Genomic DNA, 19,258 nt, shown 5'->3' with positions numbered 1-19,258 from the left:
GAATTATTTCTTACACAGTTAAGTAATTTTGTTCTGTAACTAACTATTGTATTGTTAAAAAATACAATCGAATCGAATTTGTATTTTCCATGTTGGATCCAGGGACAACGCGATCTCAGAAAGTTGTGGAACCCCTGGTGTAGTTAATTGTAGCAAGGTCATTGACAATGTCTTGAAATTTCATAATGGGAATAATCTAAATGCTGCGTTTTTTTCTGTTCTCTTTTACAACGTTGGAACTTGGAAATATATGATTGCGTGATATTCTACGGTGGTACGCAAACGACAGGATTGACGTGCCGGAAACGGTTCAAGTTACTCCTCGTTCACTTTAGTTGTAGGAGTTCCCAACTTCATTTTTCTTGACCTGGTACGGAATCTGGTGTACAAACTTGTTGACGTAGCATGCTTACGACATGTTGACTAACTTCTCTTTTATTCAACAGATTATAGAACTTGCTGACCCCAACAAATCTTAATTTTGTTAGTTATTTTCCGTGTTGGACACGTGTTGTGACACGTTCAAGATACCATTATTGATATCGAGCCCCACGTTTTGGATGTCACTTGACACGTTCATAGATTTATTTCAAGTATTATTTATCTATTAAACGTATTATTATATTTATTAATAATAACTTAATAATACTGAGCGGTGAACGATGAGACACGGTGAAGTACACATAATCCTCTCAGACAGGGATAGTGTTAGGCAAAGACAATATCCACAGCACAGAGAAATAAAACCACATTACTTCAGTACATAAACTAAAAGGTTTTATTCTTTATTTATGGCAATTATAATGCGAATATACTTGAGACGAAGGCGAGGATTTCGCTTTGTCGATGAATTGACTCAACTAAAACGCATAAACTCAATGCGTGGCTATCGGCATGCCTATGATCACATAGACCTAGCTTGCGCCCCGAACTACCATACCAAGAGATATGCAATAATAACCGAGCCAATATTTGCTTTTTTAGCCTTTTAGTCAGTGATGTGCGTCTACGCGTAAACAACGATAGTCTACATTCTACAAGTAGACTATTTTATACACGTAGATTACGTAATCTATGTAAACAACATGGCGAAAGGTGATAACTTAACAAAGGGCGCCGTGGAATTAGAAGAGAATTATACTACGTATCAGTTGCTGATGTGTGAAGGGAACTTTTGATACTCTTTCTTCCAAATTCAAACAATTTCTCACCTAGGAAGAAACCTAATGTAGGAAATATTCTAGTGTTTTATGGGAAAAAGACTACCCTTGCCTCACGACTGCCATCTCTTGTTGTTTTTTGCATATTATTTATCTTCATCCATAGTTGATGACAGAAGAGAAGAGAAATGTTGTTGTAAATAGGATTCTTTTCATTTCGTTAGGAACCAATATAGTTGAAAATGTCCCTTTCCTTTCATGAAAGCCTTAAATTAATTTTAATGCACTTTAGATTGTCTACGTAGTCTATGTAAACTACAACCCAATGTAATCTACACGTAGATTACGTGTAGACAACGCATGTAGACGTAAACTTATAGTCTACGGCACATCACTGCTTTTAGTCCAAATTAATCATTAGGCTAGCTTTATTTCTTAACGAATAATGGTTGCAGTATTGTGCATAGCTTCAATGCATGGCCATCGGCATACCTATGATCGCATAGGCCTAGCTTGCGCCCCGAACTACCATACCAAGATGTATGCACAACACCGAGGAGTTCTTTTTAGGTTTAAAATCTTCGTCGATCCGTGGCGAAAGTGTGTTATTTCTTACGCGATATCCTCGCTTTTATACTATTTCGAGAACACAGATTCAAGTACAGATGAATCACTCACCATTTCAGGGACGTCGTTAGGGGGGGGCACGCGGGGGCACTGGCCCCGGCAAACGTCCACGTGGCCCCGGGAAACTGTTCTGTATTTTCTGGAAATTTTACTTTGATGACAAATATTGCAAAATAATTCTTCAGTAAATTTTGCATGCAGTTTGAAACACTTCAACTTTCAGTAGCACGAACCCAAGCAAGGCATGTCTATCTTATTTCCCTCTTTCTTGCTTGTTGAACACAAACAGATGTATTAGCAGATATCAGAGGATGCAGTTATGGTTTTGTGGTCTGCCCCGGTCAGGGAAGTCTTGACACCTATTGAAAATGCACGTTTCCTCCCTGCTGCACACCAGATCAAGGATCCCCCCAAAACCCGCACTTTCTCTTCATCTGACCCTGCACTGGCACCATGGGCGCCGAAAAGACGACACAAACGGGTAGATTTAGCTACGGGTGGCTAGAACTTTCTGGGTTAATTATTTTATGGTTCAGAAAAGATATCCCCATGTGTTTCAAATTCCAAGAACAGAATTATCTTGCTTGTCCCTTTTTCGGCGCGGGAATGAATGACATAGCGGTTCTTATCCCATGCACTCAACCCTCCTGCTAATGACTTGCCCTGCAAAGGAGGGGAAACGCCACTTTCTGAAAATTCGGAGAAACATCTGAGCGGTCGGTTCATCTGTTGATTTGGTGGACAGTTGATATCTGTCAGATAGTTTGAAGTAGGATTTGTGATCCGAGCGGTGGTAAACTTCTGTAAACGTGAGAAGATAGCATCACGAAGTGTTTGTGATCTCGTTTTCCTACATCGCGAGTGAAATGTCGAATGTTAAGCTCCCGGATTGTCTTCCTCTGGAAACAATGGATCAGGATCGACTGATCGACCAAATGTCTAACATATTTACATTCTAAAAGAGTCTGACTACCACACAAGATCCTGGGTTCGTCTTCCAGGGTGGTTGATCTCGTGTATAATGAAGAATAAACCACGTTTCAATTAAGGAAGAAAACTAGGTATGTAGCAATTGTTTTTACAGCCGTCTGCATGCTCTATAAGTATTATGTTACAAGTATATCTTTCTGACTTTCTGTGATTTTTCTTCATTTAGCCTCCACCTGCAAATGCGGGGCAAGGTTGGCTAGGCATACAAATATAATTAATCCCTAGTCATACAGCGAATAATAGTTTTATAATATAATCATGAGTTATGGAGAAGCAAATAACTTATCAAGCATTTTCTGTTTCTATTTGTTGCTGTGGTTAACAATGTGCACTACGATGCCAGTGGTCCTGGGTTCGAATCCCGGACTGGGCGTGTGTGTTCTTTACGATGGTCCTCTCATCAATTTCACATCACTCATTGTCATCTTCGTCTTCACGATTAGCCAAAAAGTGTCAGAAAAGCGAAGTAAAATAAACCAATCAATCATTTATATATTTCTATATTACGCCGCTTTTCTACCTCTTGGGTTAAATGCGACGATGAGGATGAATGATGAGCCGAAGGGATGGAGATGGGACAAACATGATACAACCATACTTATCCAAGGTCCGAACCTTGGACCTCTGGTTTCGTAGCGTGCTATACTCAGTGGAATTCTTAGGAAGAAAAACTATAAAAGTAGGGTGAAAAGAAGCAAAGTTGTACGATGCATAAAAAGCCATGTTTAGTTCTTTTAAAACCTTCCAATTATTCGTGTTTTAAGTCCACTTTATGGAAAGTAAGTCTAATCGGGGATCCGAACCACTATGTGCCTCCACCGGATATTGAACCAGGGATCCCTTGATTGCAAGGCGGCGACGCTACCACTGCGTCATCGAGGAGGTCGAGAAAAGCAATTGGTCAGTAAAATTAATATTGAGGGACAAGGCCTGCGAAGAGTTCTTTCATTCGGTTGCACGTGGTCATCACATCGAGTCCCATAGTTTCGAGAGCATAATTTGCTTCCATATCGCTTTCAAGTATTTCCCAAATTGTCCTCACGATGTTGGAACAGCACATACATTTTGGAAGTAATACAAGCAGGCACATACCCAGGGAAGGGGCTCGGGGGCTGCAGTCTTTTCCCGAAATCCTACAAATATCTGATTTTAATTAGTACAAATTAAATTTACTTCATTAACAGGATTAAACATCTTGTATATGGTTAGTTGCAATATACCAAGAAATTTATCTTCAGCGCATTTACCCCCCCCCCCAACCTTTTCGCCTTTAGATGGTGGCTGCCGATAAGGGATAAGCTCCTTCCGAAATCAAATTCTGGCTACCGGCCTGACCACCAGGGATCGAACCTTGACCTTTCAATTGATTGATTAATTGAACTGGTGATTTAAGTCCACTTTATACACAGTAAGGCTAATCGGGACTCGTTCTACAGTGTGAATTGGGATCCGAACCACTATGATTATCCACCGGGTATCGAACTCGGAACCCCTTGATTACCAGGCGACGATGCGACCATGCACCACCAAAGAGGCCCTTGCTCCTTTCCTTTCCAACACATTATAGGCCTATGTGGTGTATAAATGGTTTGTTAATTTATAATAGTTTGATAGAAAATTTCTTACGTTTGGGCCCCCCCAAACTGATCAACCTAGCTACGTCCCTGCACCATTTACAAAAAGATGCTACCAACAAAACTGACATCTATGCATGTTTAGAAATACAAATTCGTATAGTGCACTCTCTCAAACATAAAGATACATTAAATTACCCATAATGTAGCATAAAATACAATAAACAAAAGATATGCAATACAAACAAGGTGCATTATTACATATAACAAGGAAATTATGCTTTCTTTCACAAAAATAAATATATTAGTGACATATTTTGTACTGGTGACGTCACATTAAAATATGGATCATATCAGTTGGATAAAGTATGATTATTTATGTCCACGTCATTTCACTTAGGTAAATTTTTACTAGTTGCGAAGCGGCTCCTAAAGTGTTTGTATTTTTGTTAGCGTCGCTTTTCATCCATTTTGGCTAATCGCGACGACGAGTGATGATTGGATGAAATTGTTGAATGGACACTCACAAGGAATACTGATGCCCAGCCCGAGACTCGAACCTGAAACTTTGATAACAAGATTGAAAGTCAATGAATGCTCTCTGTCACCGAGCCGGTGACTACTGAAGTAAAATAACTTCTAGATGATTTATATGTTCAAAGTAAGCTCGTGTTAACAATTTTTTGTAAGGTATTGTACTTTAGACTAGTTTTTCTAACCTTAATCTGTGCCGTGGTCATACCAGGTTACAAGTTGATGTTAGAACGATGTCTGACAAAACAATTCAAATTATCTTCACAAAGTCTAGGAGAAATTTTGCATTAATACTTCTATTGGATTTTTTTACTTGTATGTTATATAATTTCAGCGAGTAAGCAAGTATTTGTACAACAACAGAACAGGTTTCTCGTTTTAGAGGGTGAAACTATGTAAATCGGCCTGATGGATTTTCTTCATTTACATTTTTGAACCTAGAAAATAAGATTTCCCCTTCTCTATGTATGTATTATCATAGTAATGTTTTATTATTCATAAATAATTTTCAGTATCAAAACTTTTGACCTCAGAGCCTTGGGAAAATAACGGAAATCATGGAATTTAAATATAAAAATGGCATGCAGCTTTTAATAGTATGCTTTGTTGCTCTTGTTATTGCTGTGACACAATTTGTGTCAATTTAGTATTATTAACTAGGTCGTATCGCTTATAAACAAAATTTAAATCTACAAAAAAAATGATGTTTTTCCCGCCCCACATTTCGTTAACTTAAATTGCGCAGCAGAAGTTTTCATCTGTGGCCGTCGAATAGATAATTTTAATTAGGATCCACCACTGGGAAAAAGCAACACTCGGATTCAAAGAATGTCTTTTGTACTTCCTCAGGCGTGTCGTTTCGAAGCTTTTCATGCTTATACTCATTATACATGTATATAGAAAGGAGAGAAGTGAATACGCGAATTATACAACATAACGGTGCTTTGTTTTTTTCTTTCCCCCCCTCCCCGCTTGTTTCAGATAGCGCTGCTGACTGTTCGAATACAGGATTTACATGTAAAGTGCAGACAATTGTGTGTGTTCACGACTGTGACGTAACACTTAATAATTATATTTCTTCCACGTGAAAGCCGTGCGTTACTTGAAGAAAGCAGGCAGCTGGAGTGGGAATAAATCTTCAATATGTGGCCATGTAGTGTGCATAAATTTTACGAATATGTTAATAATATTGTGAAATTAGGATCATTGTTAACGGGTGTGTTTGAGTAATGGCTCTGATGACTTCTCATATACAGTTTGTACTGTTAATCGTTTCCCCGCTTCCTTCCTTCCATCCTTTACTTCCTTTCTGAAAGGTGCTGTGTGTTGGACGCGGCGTCCGATTTCAATGTACAAGGTCGGCAATGTCTTGGATGAGTTATTGTGTAGCAAGAAACTACTCAAGATATGTCATTGGTTTTCCTTGCAAAGGGTGACTGGTGGATGGGGTACTATGAGCCCGTTCAAGCGCCCACAGGATTTTTGCAAATGTACTAATTATTGTTAATAGTAATAGGATGCAAATTAACGTGGAGGGAGGATGCTGGGGATGATTTTGTCTTCCCATAACAATAACGTAATAGTTACATAAATTTCCATTAGATTTTACAATATACACTTGTTTATGGAATAAGAATAGTTTCACACAGGAAAAACAAGTTTTTGGTTAAGTTTTTTGTTAACTCTAAACAAATGTTACTGAAAGAATTTGGTTGTAGTGAACAAACATTTGTTTGCCGCATATTTAAACAAAACTTTAGTTATCAGAAACATTTTTTTGTTATTCCAAACAAACTTGTTATCTGTGAATGCTTTAAATTGATTTGTTTTATTTTACTTGGCTTTTCTTCCACTTTTGGCTAATTGCGAAGGTGGTGATGAATGGTGATAAACAAGATGGATGAAAGGACCATCATAAACATATAGCAACTAATGGACGACACAACAGGAGCCCCACAGAGTATTATACTGGATGCGAGTCCAGACGCCAGAACCTCGTTAGTCTGCAAAATGCAATCCAGGGTGTACTACGTGGAAGAGAGATTGACATGGGTATCTATTCAAAGGGCCATCCCTTAGCCCCTTACACCCCAAATTGATATATATTGCTTTGGAACATTGCATTTGTTAATATCCTTGATTCCATTTGTCACTGACAGTTCGATTTGGCAAGATGTTTGCGAAAAATGAACCTACTTCACATACAAGAAACCACTCGAGTCATAGTACTTAAAAGCAGGCAGCTGTCGAGTTTTATTTAGAGTTTACGAGCTTCTAGTGGACTTTTAAGGCTTTCACTGGCGTTGGGTTCACTCAAGTGAGGCGTCCTCTGAACCTCCGCCCATTACTGTAACGTTTAGTTTCGCTTCTTAATATCGATAGGTTTATTCTATGTAAACTGAATTAACAGTGTCATGTCCCATTTACAAACCTTTATTTCAGCTACACTTCGTCGACTTCAGAACAAAATTTCGAAACTTGCAAGACTTACCCCAGTCAGTAGTTCTTGCGACATTTGCTCATCAAGAAGATGAGATTTTATTTTCATCTTTGCATTTTTTGTACTTGGTATCATGTATAAATGCTGCCTTCATGTTTTTCAATTGTTCGTCTGCTGTGACAGCTTCATTATAAAGTTAGTAATGCACAAAGTTGCACATTTTGGTGTTTACTTACCATTTGAGCGTTTACAACATGTTTAAACACATTATTTTGAGGATTGTCTTTAACTGAGTCTTCCAAGAAGTCTAGATTCACTGTTTAGGGAAGAACCTAAACAGTGCGTGTATTTTTTAAACAGAAAAAATCATATTGTAACTGTTATCCTGGATTATTTACTCCTCTTGTTCGAGATATTCTTTTCAAGAAATCAGTACTTTCATTGAAGTTTCTAATTTAGTTCTAACTTCAATTTGATTTTGTTTATAATTGCATGTGTATTTGATTTTGCGTCCGTTGGGGTCCTTCTATATTTGTTAAATTTCTCACAATCTGTGAGTAATATTTCACAAGCTTCGTGTGAGTTACGTACTTTCGTCTTCAGTCTTTAACGCAAGTGTTTTTAGTAAATTGATAGTCTGCCAAATTTATTTTGCCATCTATAATATTAATCTTACCTCTGTGCGCAGTGAAACATGAGAGATGTATTATTCTATGATAATGCCATCTTTTGGTGAAAATATGAGCAACTGTTTTTTTTTTGCGAGTTAAGATTTGACACCATGTGTATATCTGCAAATGTGTTAGTGTATTTCTGTACAATATAATAAAAAGCTTTGTGGTTGTCACTTCTTTTTATTACACACACTAACATTCTGTTTCTTACATTAAATATTATTTTGTGAGTAGTCTCTCGGAAGCTAGATTCAGGAACTTGTAACAGGCATTTATTTTTTAACCTTACGTAATTCATTGTGTACCGTAATGTTCGGTGCCGGATTATTTGGGTTCTTATTTGTTCACTAATTGGTCCAATTGTTGCGTAAGTGTTCTGGGAGCAATGCTGAACATATCAAGTCATCGTCGAGCTGTTTATCGAAAAACGTGCTGTTTGACTGGTTTTAACGCGTGACATGGTGCAGGCTTAACGCGTGCTGTTTTTTTCTTTCTTTCTTTCTTTTGGTCAAGGTTCCCCGCCCTTCTATTTTAGTCAGAAGAAGTTTTGCAAACTATGTACGTTTTACCGTCATATCAGGCACGTATCGAGAAGTATATTTTGGTAGGAGGAGCCCTGTAACGTAACCTAAGTTTTACATAAAAATAATATATTATCAGGGGTAGAAAATACTAAAGTTAATCCAGGCGCCAGCCCCTTTTTCTCAGGGGCCAGTTTTCCTTTCTTTTCTTTTTTGTAAATACGAGCTAAGAAAGCCATGAATCCTTACACATTTTGAAATATGATCTTGAAAGATTTAATTTATTAATTAATACAAGATTATATTAAAAGTAATTAATTCTTCCGCCGGAGTGGTATTCCTAAAGAACGCTCAACTAGTAACAGCATAATAACTATGCAATATATTCTGATATATGGTCGACTCTGCCATATTGCCGCAGATTTAAAAATTCGTCTAGCAACAGTGAAAATAATTATAATGACTTGTTTATTATTCTGATTTAATGATACACTTGATACGGAAAACATGCAAAAATTAAGAAAACACATATTGTACTCGTTGTTTAATAAAAGATGATGGAAATTTTCATAAGCAAACGCGAAATTATATATATGTGTGTGTGTATATATATATTTGAAAATTCAGGCGTCAGGTGAAGATTGGGCACCATGTAATTTCTATCCCTGTATATTATTATTACTATTTTATTATTAATGATCACTATTATTATTATTATTATTATTATTAAAGATTATTTAATTTTATTGCTTGCCCACTCTTTCGGGGGTGAGGAACCTCCCTCTAAATGACTCCTTGCGTTGTGTTAACTGTTACTTTTCTCCCTTAGATCTTTACCTATTAGATTTATTATTATGTAAGAGCTTTGCGCACTGGCTTTCAAAATACACTATAAAACAACACTAGAGAAGGAGGAGATACGTATGTCCGAGGTATACACTTAAAAATGAACCTTGGAGAAAGCAGGTGCGAAAAGGCACAATAGAAAGCAGGTAACACAAAAGTTGCACGTAAGAAATAAATCTCATTGTCATTCTCAAGTGATAAATAAATTAAAATCGGATGTTGGTTTTGATGCAGGTTGGTGTTGTCTGATATTTAAAACATGACGTAGATGATCTCAGTGTAATAAATTATTACAAATTATTACTAATAATTGTATTTGAAGACACTCGTAGGTGCAGTGAAGTTGCTGTTGGTAGTCTGGTCGTTTTTTAAAACTTAATTTCCTGAAGGGAGATAACGTGCAAACTGAAATTTCTCCTACTTTCCTATTTATAATTTTACTCAATATAATTTTCCAGCAGTAGAACTCCCTTTGAACATTTTCTGAGTGGACCTCAGCTGTAATTATATACATAAATTAACAGCCTGATTTTTTTCACAAATTTGTTTATCATTTGAATTATGAACTTCGTCACGATTAACCATAAGTGGCAGAAAAGCTACGTAAAATAACCAAAGCAATTTAACCTATCAAAATATTATGAACTAAGCTAGAATACTGCAAAAGCAAATATTAAGTCCGTGTTACGTGGCTAGGATTGTCCCATAATATTCTTCTAGACTTCATTTAAGTGTGTTTGTGTACTAGGTGCTTGTATCTTTGATAAAAGGAACATATTGTGTGTGACAGTTGATGCAGTTGACCATTTAATGTTATCAAGAGGGCCCGGGTTCGATTCCCGGTGTAGGCACATTGCACAATGGTTCGGATCCCTCTTTAGTTCCATATCATTTTAGGTGAGCAGAAAATGGACCTAGATTGATTGATTTGTTGTTTAAGTCCACTTTATGCACAGGAAGGCTAATCAGGACTGAACCTACAGTTTAAAGTTGGATCCGAACCACTGTGACATGTGCATCCACCGGCTATCGAACCCTGGGCCACTTGATTACAAGGCGACGACGTTACCACTACGCCATCTGGGAAGCCTCTAAAATGGACCTTGAATTAACATTGTGGGTGTAGCGACTTTCCCGCAAACTCCTAAATATCAATCTCACTTCCACGCAGTACATCCTGGATTGCATTCTTGCAGACTAACGAGGGTCTGGCGTGTGGATTCACAGCCAGTACAAACAAGTGTGGGACTTCTGTAGTGTCCTGTAGATATGTTTGTGATAGTCCTTTCATCTCCATCTTCGCGATTAGCCAAAGGTGGCAGAAAAAGCTAAGTAAAATAAACTAATATGTCGTTATAACTAACACTGACAAAACTTTGATTAATTAAAAGCTTTACTCATCCAATTAACCTCGATATTATGGCTGTAAGTATACCGAAGGCAACAGTTGAACAGCATGCGTACGAGACCTGACACCTCTTGTCTTGAGATGGCCAAGTAATCTTTAGCCAACGAACAGATGATCGGTTGGGACATTTTCGAATTTGCAGCTGGCAACACTTCAGCAGCATCAACAAGCTGCAGGAAGGACTTGGCTCTTGGTCAGAGCTTTCGTGGAAGGTGTGGGTGGGTTGTAGGGGCAGAGGAAGAGGAGAATGAAGGTGAAAAAAAGAAGGAAAGATAGAGGAGGCTGCGACTGGTTTGGAACTGTGCAACCAACCATGCAGGTCAGGTTTTGCAGGAGCTGCCTTGTTGAATGACCGCCAATCGCAGTCAGAGGAGGTGGGAGTGGGAAAACCATTCAGGAGCTGCTGAATTGAAATCTTGGTAACCTTCTCCCCTTCACCCCCTTGAAAGTACAACTTTTGCTATTCCATGTGTTGATCTGCTCCGCGATTGCCAAGACACGTCACGCGCCATTGTACCATTATTCCAAACATGATTCCTGCCCATGTCACGGGTTCGGATCCCGCGTAAATTGAATGTCTCCTTTGGCGAGTGTCCGCGTTGTCACGATAAACGTCCATGATAATTTTGTCGCTTTTGCAGTCAAAGGTTTCACATAGTCGATCCCTGCTGGTGTCACAATGTTTTTCTATTCAACCTCATGCACAATAGCCAGCATAAGTGGGTCGGTCATCAGCTGCAAGAGATAAAGTGGATTGTATATACGGATCGGTTCCGTTGTGGTTAAACCAACAGGTAGAAAGGCGACGTGAAATAATCGTAAGGAAAAAAGCACCTAGGAAGCGGATCTGCCATCAACCCCTTATAGTCAGGCAACCCCGCAGCACACAAAGGTTGACATGTTACATGTCATGCGAGGATATCAGTGATAAAAGTCCGAATTATTTGACAGAGTTCATAATTTCTACATCGTTTTCTAGCGTTACTTCTCAAGATATTCTATTATAGTTGGTCTCAAATACATTTTAAACCTTTACAGATATTACTAGTGTTACATACATACATAATACAAATATACGATATATATAAAAAAAACAGTTTCTCTTGTGTATTTGTATAATTTGTGTTTTTTGTTACTTCACTTTACTGCCAGTATTAATCGGAGCGATTGAAATAGATGAAGAAACCAACAGTGAAACGTTCATATCTGGCAAAAAAAGGTAAAGTGTTCCCCTGTGCTTAGCACCACGCCATGAAGGCGTATAGGGGGTGAGGGGGTAACGCCCCACACATATCTGGCACTTTCATTATTCTAAGAGTTTAGAACAAGCGTTAATGAAGAACGTAACTATTATCATGTGTGTTTACGTTGAATTTACACGATTGGGAATCGAATGTAAGGGTCTTCGATCATGCGAGTGAGTCGTAACCACTATACCTTGTTGTTTGATGTGTAGATATATTTCTCAGGAAATTTGACTTTTGAGAGGACACTGAAATTTCATCCCTGCTATATTCTGGAGACTTTCTAAGGTAGAAGTGATGGAAATTGATTATTATATTCAATTGGCGTAAGATGATTTCAAGGATTCATATATTATGTTGCCCGCATTGGCAATGAATGAAGCCACTGCGTATTAAATTACCTTTAGATTTATTGATTTGGTTTGCGGGCGTTTTCTCTTAATAGCTGAACACGTTAGTATGTTTACACACAGTGAAATACGTTTAATTTACACAAGATGTATTTGGCTCCATCTTGTGTTAGAAATGTCAACAGGAAAAAATGCTCGCCCAAAGGTCTTTTCTGAAAATTGTGTTTTATTGACTAATAATTTTTTTAATGCTATAGCTGCGATTAGATAATAATCGGATATGTTCGTGATTAACGCAATCCGGTTAATCAATAACGTCCACTGTAGAAATATGGCCGTGTCGAGATGTGATTTTTGAAATCGTTTTGCTTTCGTCGAGGCTTATAAAAATATAAGTATATAACACGAGTCAAGTTACGACATCCACGATGAAAATTGTACGACATGGTTTATATTCAAGGCCCATCAATTTCATCATATCATCACTCATCCCCATCTTCGCAAATTAGCCAAAAGTGGCACAAAAAGCGAAGTAAAATAAAGCAAATCAATGACAAAGGATTCAAGGCCCTTGGTTCACTTGCCTGGTCGAGGCACTTTTCAGTGGTTCGAATCGCATTTTGAACTAGATGCAGTCCAAATGTCCATAGTTATTTACAAAGTGGACAATAAGAGAAATTTGCGATGCTTAATGTTTTCCGTTTATCATCTTATACTTCGTTTTTCATCGGTATTTTATTTTGTTGCGTCAATCAGAATGAATGGCGATATTGAATAGTACAAAAAAAATCATGTCTTACCTGAGAGTGGAATCAAGTGAAACCTTGGCTACGCGACGCGAGCTTCAAGTACAATCATGGACTCTGACAATTCACAGGGAGTTATTCTTCATATAATACTAAATATATATGTCCTGTAATCTCCTTTGAGGATGTTCTTGCCAGCTTATGGTGCTGTATCTTTGATGAGGCTTATTGTGAGAACTTCCTACATTTATTGCCTATTCAAAAGGACGATTGCATTATTTCCTTCGAGCCCATATGAGTTCATATCGTACAGACCTTTGGTCTTGTGTGAATTAATTTTGAGCGACACTAGCGTCGCCAACTATAGTTGTACATGTATGAAAATTTGCTGAACCAAACTCACAAATATACTATTGCTTCTGCAATGATTTTTTTTAAAAAACAAAAAGCTTGGTTTGTTGAAATGTAATAACTATTTAAAAACTGTCAGTTACAATCCGGACACCCTGTATATCATATTATCGTAACCAATAAATAGACAATCCACAGTACTTCCGCATAAAATAGTTGTAATTTGTTGTTTTGTTTTTCTTGCTAATAAACGAGATGCTCAATCTTGGCAACCATACAAGAAATTGACCAATTGTGACAGCTTTTGGTACCGCAGTTGTTATTACTGGACGTGTCATGATGGGCCTCTGTCAGGTGCTATGAAAAACCGCGATAATACGAATGTTGTCTGGCGTACAACGACTCCCTAAGAATTGAAATTGTAACGAGCTCGATGTTTTTTATAAAAACAAAGGTGCTGTATTTTTTAATGTCCCTACATCTCATTCTCAATACTTAAAATTGAAAGAAGTTCAAACAGTTCACCCTGTAACCGAGTGCGTTGACTCACGATCTCGCCTTCAAGGTTCCAGGATGAAGTCCTGAACTGTCATAGGCATTCCTTTGTACGTCGCGAATAACCTAAAAAAGAAGAAAAGGGACGTAAAGAAAAAAATACAGTCACCCTTCTCATTTAGGAGCGTGTTAAGAATGTTTAAACTTGCTTTTCTACTTCTTTAGCTTGATTGCGGTGATGGTAATGATGTATAATGATTAACTCCATCGCGTTAGAGTTAATCCTAGGAAATATATAAAGCTTTCCAACACAGGCAGAAATGAAGGATGGCTTTAAAAAAAATATCAAAACACTTCTTGTTTTTTGAATCTTTCGTTCTCGGTAGTGATGGGACTGGACGCAATGGAAGTCCCCTTGGGCAGACTCCCTCAGCCCATACGGTAGCTGGAAGTGCGCGAAATACTGGAGAACAAGAGTTCAATGCAGTCATCGAGTTGTTACTTGCAGGGTAGGACAAGAAGGTGGCGCGTGTGTGTGTGCGAGAGAGAAGATTAGCGTGTGTCGTTTTCTGATGTGCAAAGCCGCGAGCGCCGTCAGCTATACGGAGAGCAGGCGGACGGTCGATTGCTGTGCGAGGAGGGCCCCCCACCAGCCCCCCTCTCTCTCTGCGTTATGGAGTTACCGCCGTCGAAGCTGCTGTGATCTGCGGACGGAAGTTGTACCTTGAGTTCCCGCCGAGGACGGAAAACATGCCTGCCGATTCCTGGCCCTGGAGCCTAAACCAAGGTAGGACTTGAATTTCTCATCTGCTTCATTTAGTTACGTTTTCTTCCCATTTTTTTCATAACCTTTGGTGCATTTCTGGATGCATGTCAGTGACACGATTGCTAGTTTTTTTCTTAATTTTTGGCGGGAATCTTGTTGCTGGTTCTCGAGCGTCGTTTCTTTTCAATTGCGGGGGCGGAGGGGGAGGATCCGTGACGTTCTATTTAAGGGACGCAGTGTAGGTGGCAGTGTGATAGCTTCTTTGCGTGAAACGCGAAATGAAGGCGTACGGCAGTGGCGTGACGTGCGCTCTCATTGGAGAGCGAGCCGAGATTGGAGGTCAAGTTTGTTGCATTGGAACTTTGAGTCCCCGGGTTCGATTTTCAGCGGGAGCAAACTCATGCAGTATTAAATTAAGTGCAGTGAAATTAGCCTCGGACAATTCCCACACACATAAAGTAGATACAATTGGGAGAGGCCAATATTTTTTTTAGTTTATAATTAAGAATAATACATTTTCCACCAAAACAAGAGTATTATATTCATAAATAAATAAGTCAGGATTTGAAAAGAATTATAATCTGGAAGGTGCAAGTGGAAACAATATTCTAATTCTATAATTTGGAAAGGTCTCTGTGCCTTAACTAGAGGCAACTGACTATAATAATGGATTCATCTGATCGACCCATCGGCCGTATGGACATTCAATTTTCTCCTGTTGTTCCTCAGTCCTTTCAGGCACCTGTAGAGATGAAAGATATCTGCTTGTTTTTATTGTCCCTTCTCTACCTTTCTTCATAGACCACGTTTCATGTGGCCAACCCCATTTAGAAAGTCAGAAAACAGGTGCGATTGGAGTCGATGCGCCAACCACGTGCCACCCAATGATAAATCACTGTTAAGGCCTTGACCTCCAAAGTGACATTGTGTTTAATTTTAGATTAATTTGCACGCCAAAATACCTGATAAGTGTATACTATTCTCGTTATTTCCCGAAAGGCATTTCATCTAGCAAACAATGCCCGTGGTCGTGCTAGTGTCAAGGGGCATTTGCCAAAGTAACATTTGCTGTAAAGACGGATTGTAAAAAATACATATATGTATCTACGGGAACAAATTGCCTGCATGTTGTTACGTACCCGTATTGGTCCCGGTTGAAGCACATTGCACAGTGGTTCGGGTCCCACTTTAACTGTAGGCCCAGTCCCGATTAGCCCATCTGAGCATAAAGTGGACTTAATATGAACTTTTGGCATATTCGCGAATTTCAGTCTTCGATTTATCACTATGATATTTTTGTCACTGCAGCCAGTGCAGAGCTTCTTGCTATGGCAACAGTATGGTCAATTTAAGTGGCCATTTATATTTACCCAGTATTGTTGAAGTCTTTAATTTCTTACATGAGTTGGCAGCTCTTTGGCCTTACATGGTTACAGCTTTTCGCGGGAGGTATATAGTTTCTGACATTAATGCAATAAGGGTTCATTTGTGAAAGGTTGCCCTCACTCCATTGTCGTTGCATCACCAAACGCATTTCTCACTTTCTCCGTTAGTTTTTAGCTTCCCCGATAGATGTCGACCTCCGTGACGGAGTGTGGTTCGTACAGCGCGCTGCGACGCCAGGGGTCCGGGTTCGAATTCCGAGTAAGACATTGATATATGTGTTTGTCCTAATGAGAAAAACTGAAAATTGAGGAAAACCGAGAAATGTAAATCGAGAAAAAGTGAAAAACTGTGTATACTACAGCTTAGGGGTATCCGTAAAAAAAAAAAAAAAGATGGCGTAATGGTTTCGTAGTTGCCTTGTAATCAAGGGGTCCCTGGTTCGATGCCCGGTGGATGCACAGTGTTTCGGGTCCTACATTAAACTATAGGTCCAGTCCCGATAAGCCTAACTGTGCATAAAGTGGACTTAAAACATCAATTCAATTTTCCGTAAGTTTTTGCAGTGAGCAGTTGTGACGTTTGGTTGCATACGTATAGGATAAAAAAAATGCGGTGTGAAACCGTATAGACCCAGAATCTTTCAATTTTTATACATAACACACTCCACCATGCCATAGCAGCAGTGTTCTTTAAGCAACAAATTAATACTACTGCCCAGTGTTTTTTTTTTCCTTTTATAGTACAGTGCGTGTTAATTTACTAATTGGAAATGTATTGTTAATGTAGAGATTCCGGTGGGGCTGGTGTTAATTATTCTATCGGACGCCAGTGGCGGGAATACCACTTTATTTCACCATAATATTCATCGAAAAAGGCACTGGACCTTTATCTAATGTTCTTATGTTAATGAACAATAATGGTTTTGAGGCATCACGGATGTTCTGATTGGAGAAAGGGGGCGGGGGGTCAGGAAACCAAGCCCCTCTGGAGTTTCATTATCATGCTCTGCACTCCTAAATGCATCCCACAATTTCATCCACACTCAGAATATAGTATTATCATAATTAGTTGTAATAATTAATAATAATAGTTTTTAAAACTTAATTTTAAGGTGGAACACTGCTACATGTTAAATCCTTGCGAAATGGGTGATATCCTTAAACAATGAATAAATTTGTATTTTTGAGCCGGCCTTCGTGGCGAAATGGTTACCATGGAGTAGTACTCCAGGCGCCCCGGGTTCAAATCCTGGCGTGGGTGTTTTTTGAGTGTGTCTCTTCATCAATCATATCATCATTCATTTCCATCTTCGCGATATGCCAGAAATAACAGAAAACCGAAGTAAAATAAACCAGATCAATCAATCGAATTTTGAAAATAGAATTGGACTGTGGCTGTAGTATATTACCAGTTTCTAATCGCAAATTTTGACAGGGCAATAAAGACTGGTCGTAACACTTAGAAGAATATATAAATAAGGGAAAGGAAATTTCTGAAGTCACCTCCCCCCCCCCCCCATGTGAGAGTAAAGAACCCTTCCATTTTTATGTGATTTGATTTGCTTTATTTTACTTCGCCCTTTGTGCCACTTTTGGCTAATTTGCGAAGGTGGGGATGAGTGATGATATGATTAAATTGATGAATGGACACTCGCAAACATCCATGCCCATGCCAGGATTCGAAACCGGGAGCCCTGGTGTCGTAGCGCCATGTGCTAACCACTCCGCCACAGGGGCAGGCCCATTTTTAAATGATTGGAGTGTACAAGGGAGAAATTCCTTCTCTCTTAATTAGGTTTGCAAATTGCACGCTTTCTTAATTATTGTTAGTATTTTTAAGATAACCCATAGTATTTCATGCCTGTAGCTAGAGATAGCAACAACTCGAAACGATAGGGAATTCTTAGTCAGAACTTGGAGAGTAAATGTGAAAGAATGCAATAAACCAGAACGACATGCTTGCGCATTGTGGCAGTCTTGAGAATTTGGCTTTTTTCCCTGTTTTTTGAAAATGTTTGCATTTTAACCTGATAAAGCAGCTATGCTTGATTTGCGTCATACTCGTTTTCCACGATAGTTTCTTTTTATGTTCCATTGTGCGCCATTTTTCCAGTGTTAACACCTCTAGGGTTCATTCGTTTGCTAGTCTTCTCGGTCAATAACGACTTGCTACGAAATTGTCGGTTTGTACGTCTTTTGTTTCACACATGAGATGAAAATTCCAGGTTTACTACATGATTTCGGCGTTGTCCATGATTGGTCAAGGCTCAAAGAAAACTTGGAATGTTGCACATGCTTTTGTTACATGTTAATATTACCAGCTCTTCGAATAAACTTTTATACTGAGGAGATATACGGTTAAGCTTGTTTGTCTTCGGTGAAAAAGCAACGAGTTTTTCCTTGTGGTTAGCATTGTGTTTCAAAATACGTATGGGTTGATTGTTGAAGTGCCATTCCTATCATTCTTTTTTGCCTTGAAGGTAGAAAATATTTCAGGACGTTGCCAACCCTGCTTTACTTTTGAAGATCTAGTCTTTGGAATGATATTGTGACTTTTCCAGTTCCATATGCACTCAGCTGGCAACACTGCTTTGATGAATTACGGATGAAGGTTACTTCTTCTAATTTTTAGTGCCTTAAAGAAACGGCTCACGTGATGGGGAAAGCCTTCGTGATCTGTTGCCACGGGGAACGCGTCTGTTGGAAGCTGCTGTTTTCTTTTCGCTTATTTTGGGTTGCATCATGCAAGAAAAGTCCTCCGGCTTCGCTGGTGTTCGTTCACCTGGGCTCGCAGTTAGCGCTCACGCAATGATCGCTCCAGTACATGTTCCTGTGTGGGTTAGTGTTTCCAACTTGCGACAGTAACCATATTTGTATTAACACGACCAGTCTCGATTTGACCGGTTCGGCACCAGGGCGAACAACGGAACGGAAATTGGTCGAATCTTGCTCGGAAAGCTGTATTCAGGCTTTGATACGAGAATTCTGGGTTATCTCGATAGCGTAGTGGTTGTCGCCTTGCGATAGATTCCCTGCGAAATCCCGTCATGGGTGTCCTTTGCGAATACCCCTTCATCAATTTAATCATATCATCACTCATCCTCATCTTCGCGATTAGTCAAAAGTGGCAGAAATGCGAAGTAAAAT

The 19,258-nt window shown here is 38.9% G+C and overlaps 1 protein-coding gene across 1 annotated transcript in view; it reads left to right on the top strand.

Moving 5' to 3' along the window:
* Positions 1-19,258, top strand: part of sd (TEA domain transcription factor 1 homolog scalloped) — a 209,988-nt gene that overhangs the window by 21,019 nt on the left and 169,711 nt on the right. The window contains exon 2 of the mRNA XM_083144523.1: positions 14,347-14,747. Coding sequence (XP_083000649.1) covers positions 14,711-14,747 — 37 coding nt within the window. The 5' untranslated portion in view covers positions 14,347-14,710. The remainder of the gene's footprint in view (positions 1-14,346; positions 14,748-19,258) is intronic.

This window comes from Lepisma saccharinum, chromosome 1 (genome assembly GCF_977018435.1).
Source record: "Lepisma saccharinum chromosome 1, izLepSacc3.1, whole genome shotgun sequence".
Lineage (NCBI taxonomy): Eukaryota > Metazoa > Arthropoda > Insecta > Zygentoma > Lepismatidae > Lepisma > Lepisma saccharinum.
This window is presented reverse-complemented; position numbering and strand designations above follow the sequence as displayed.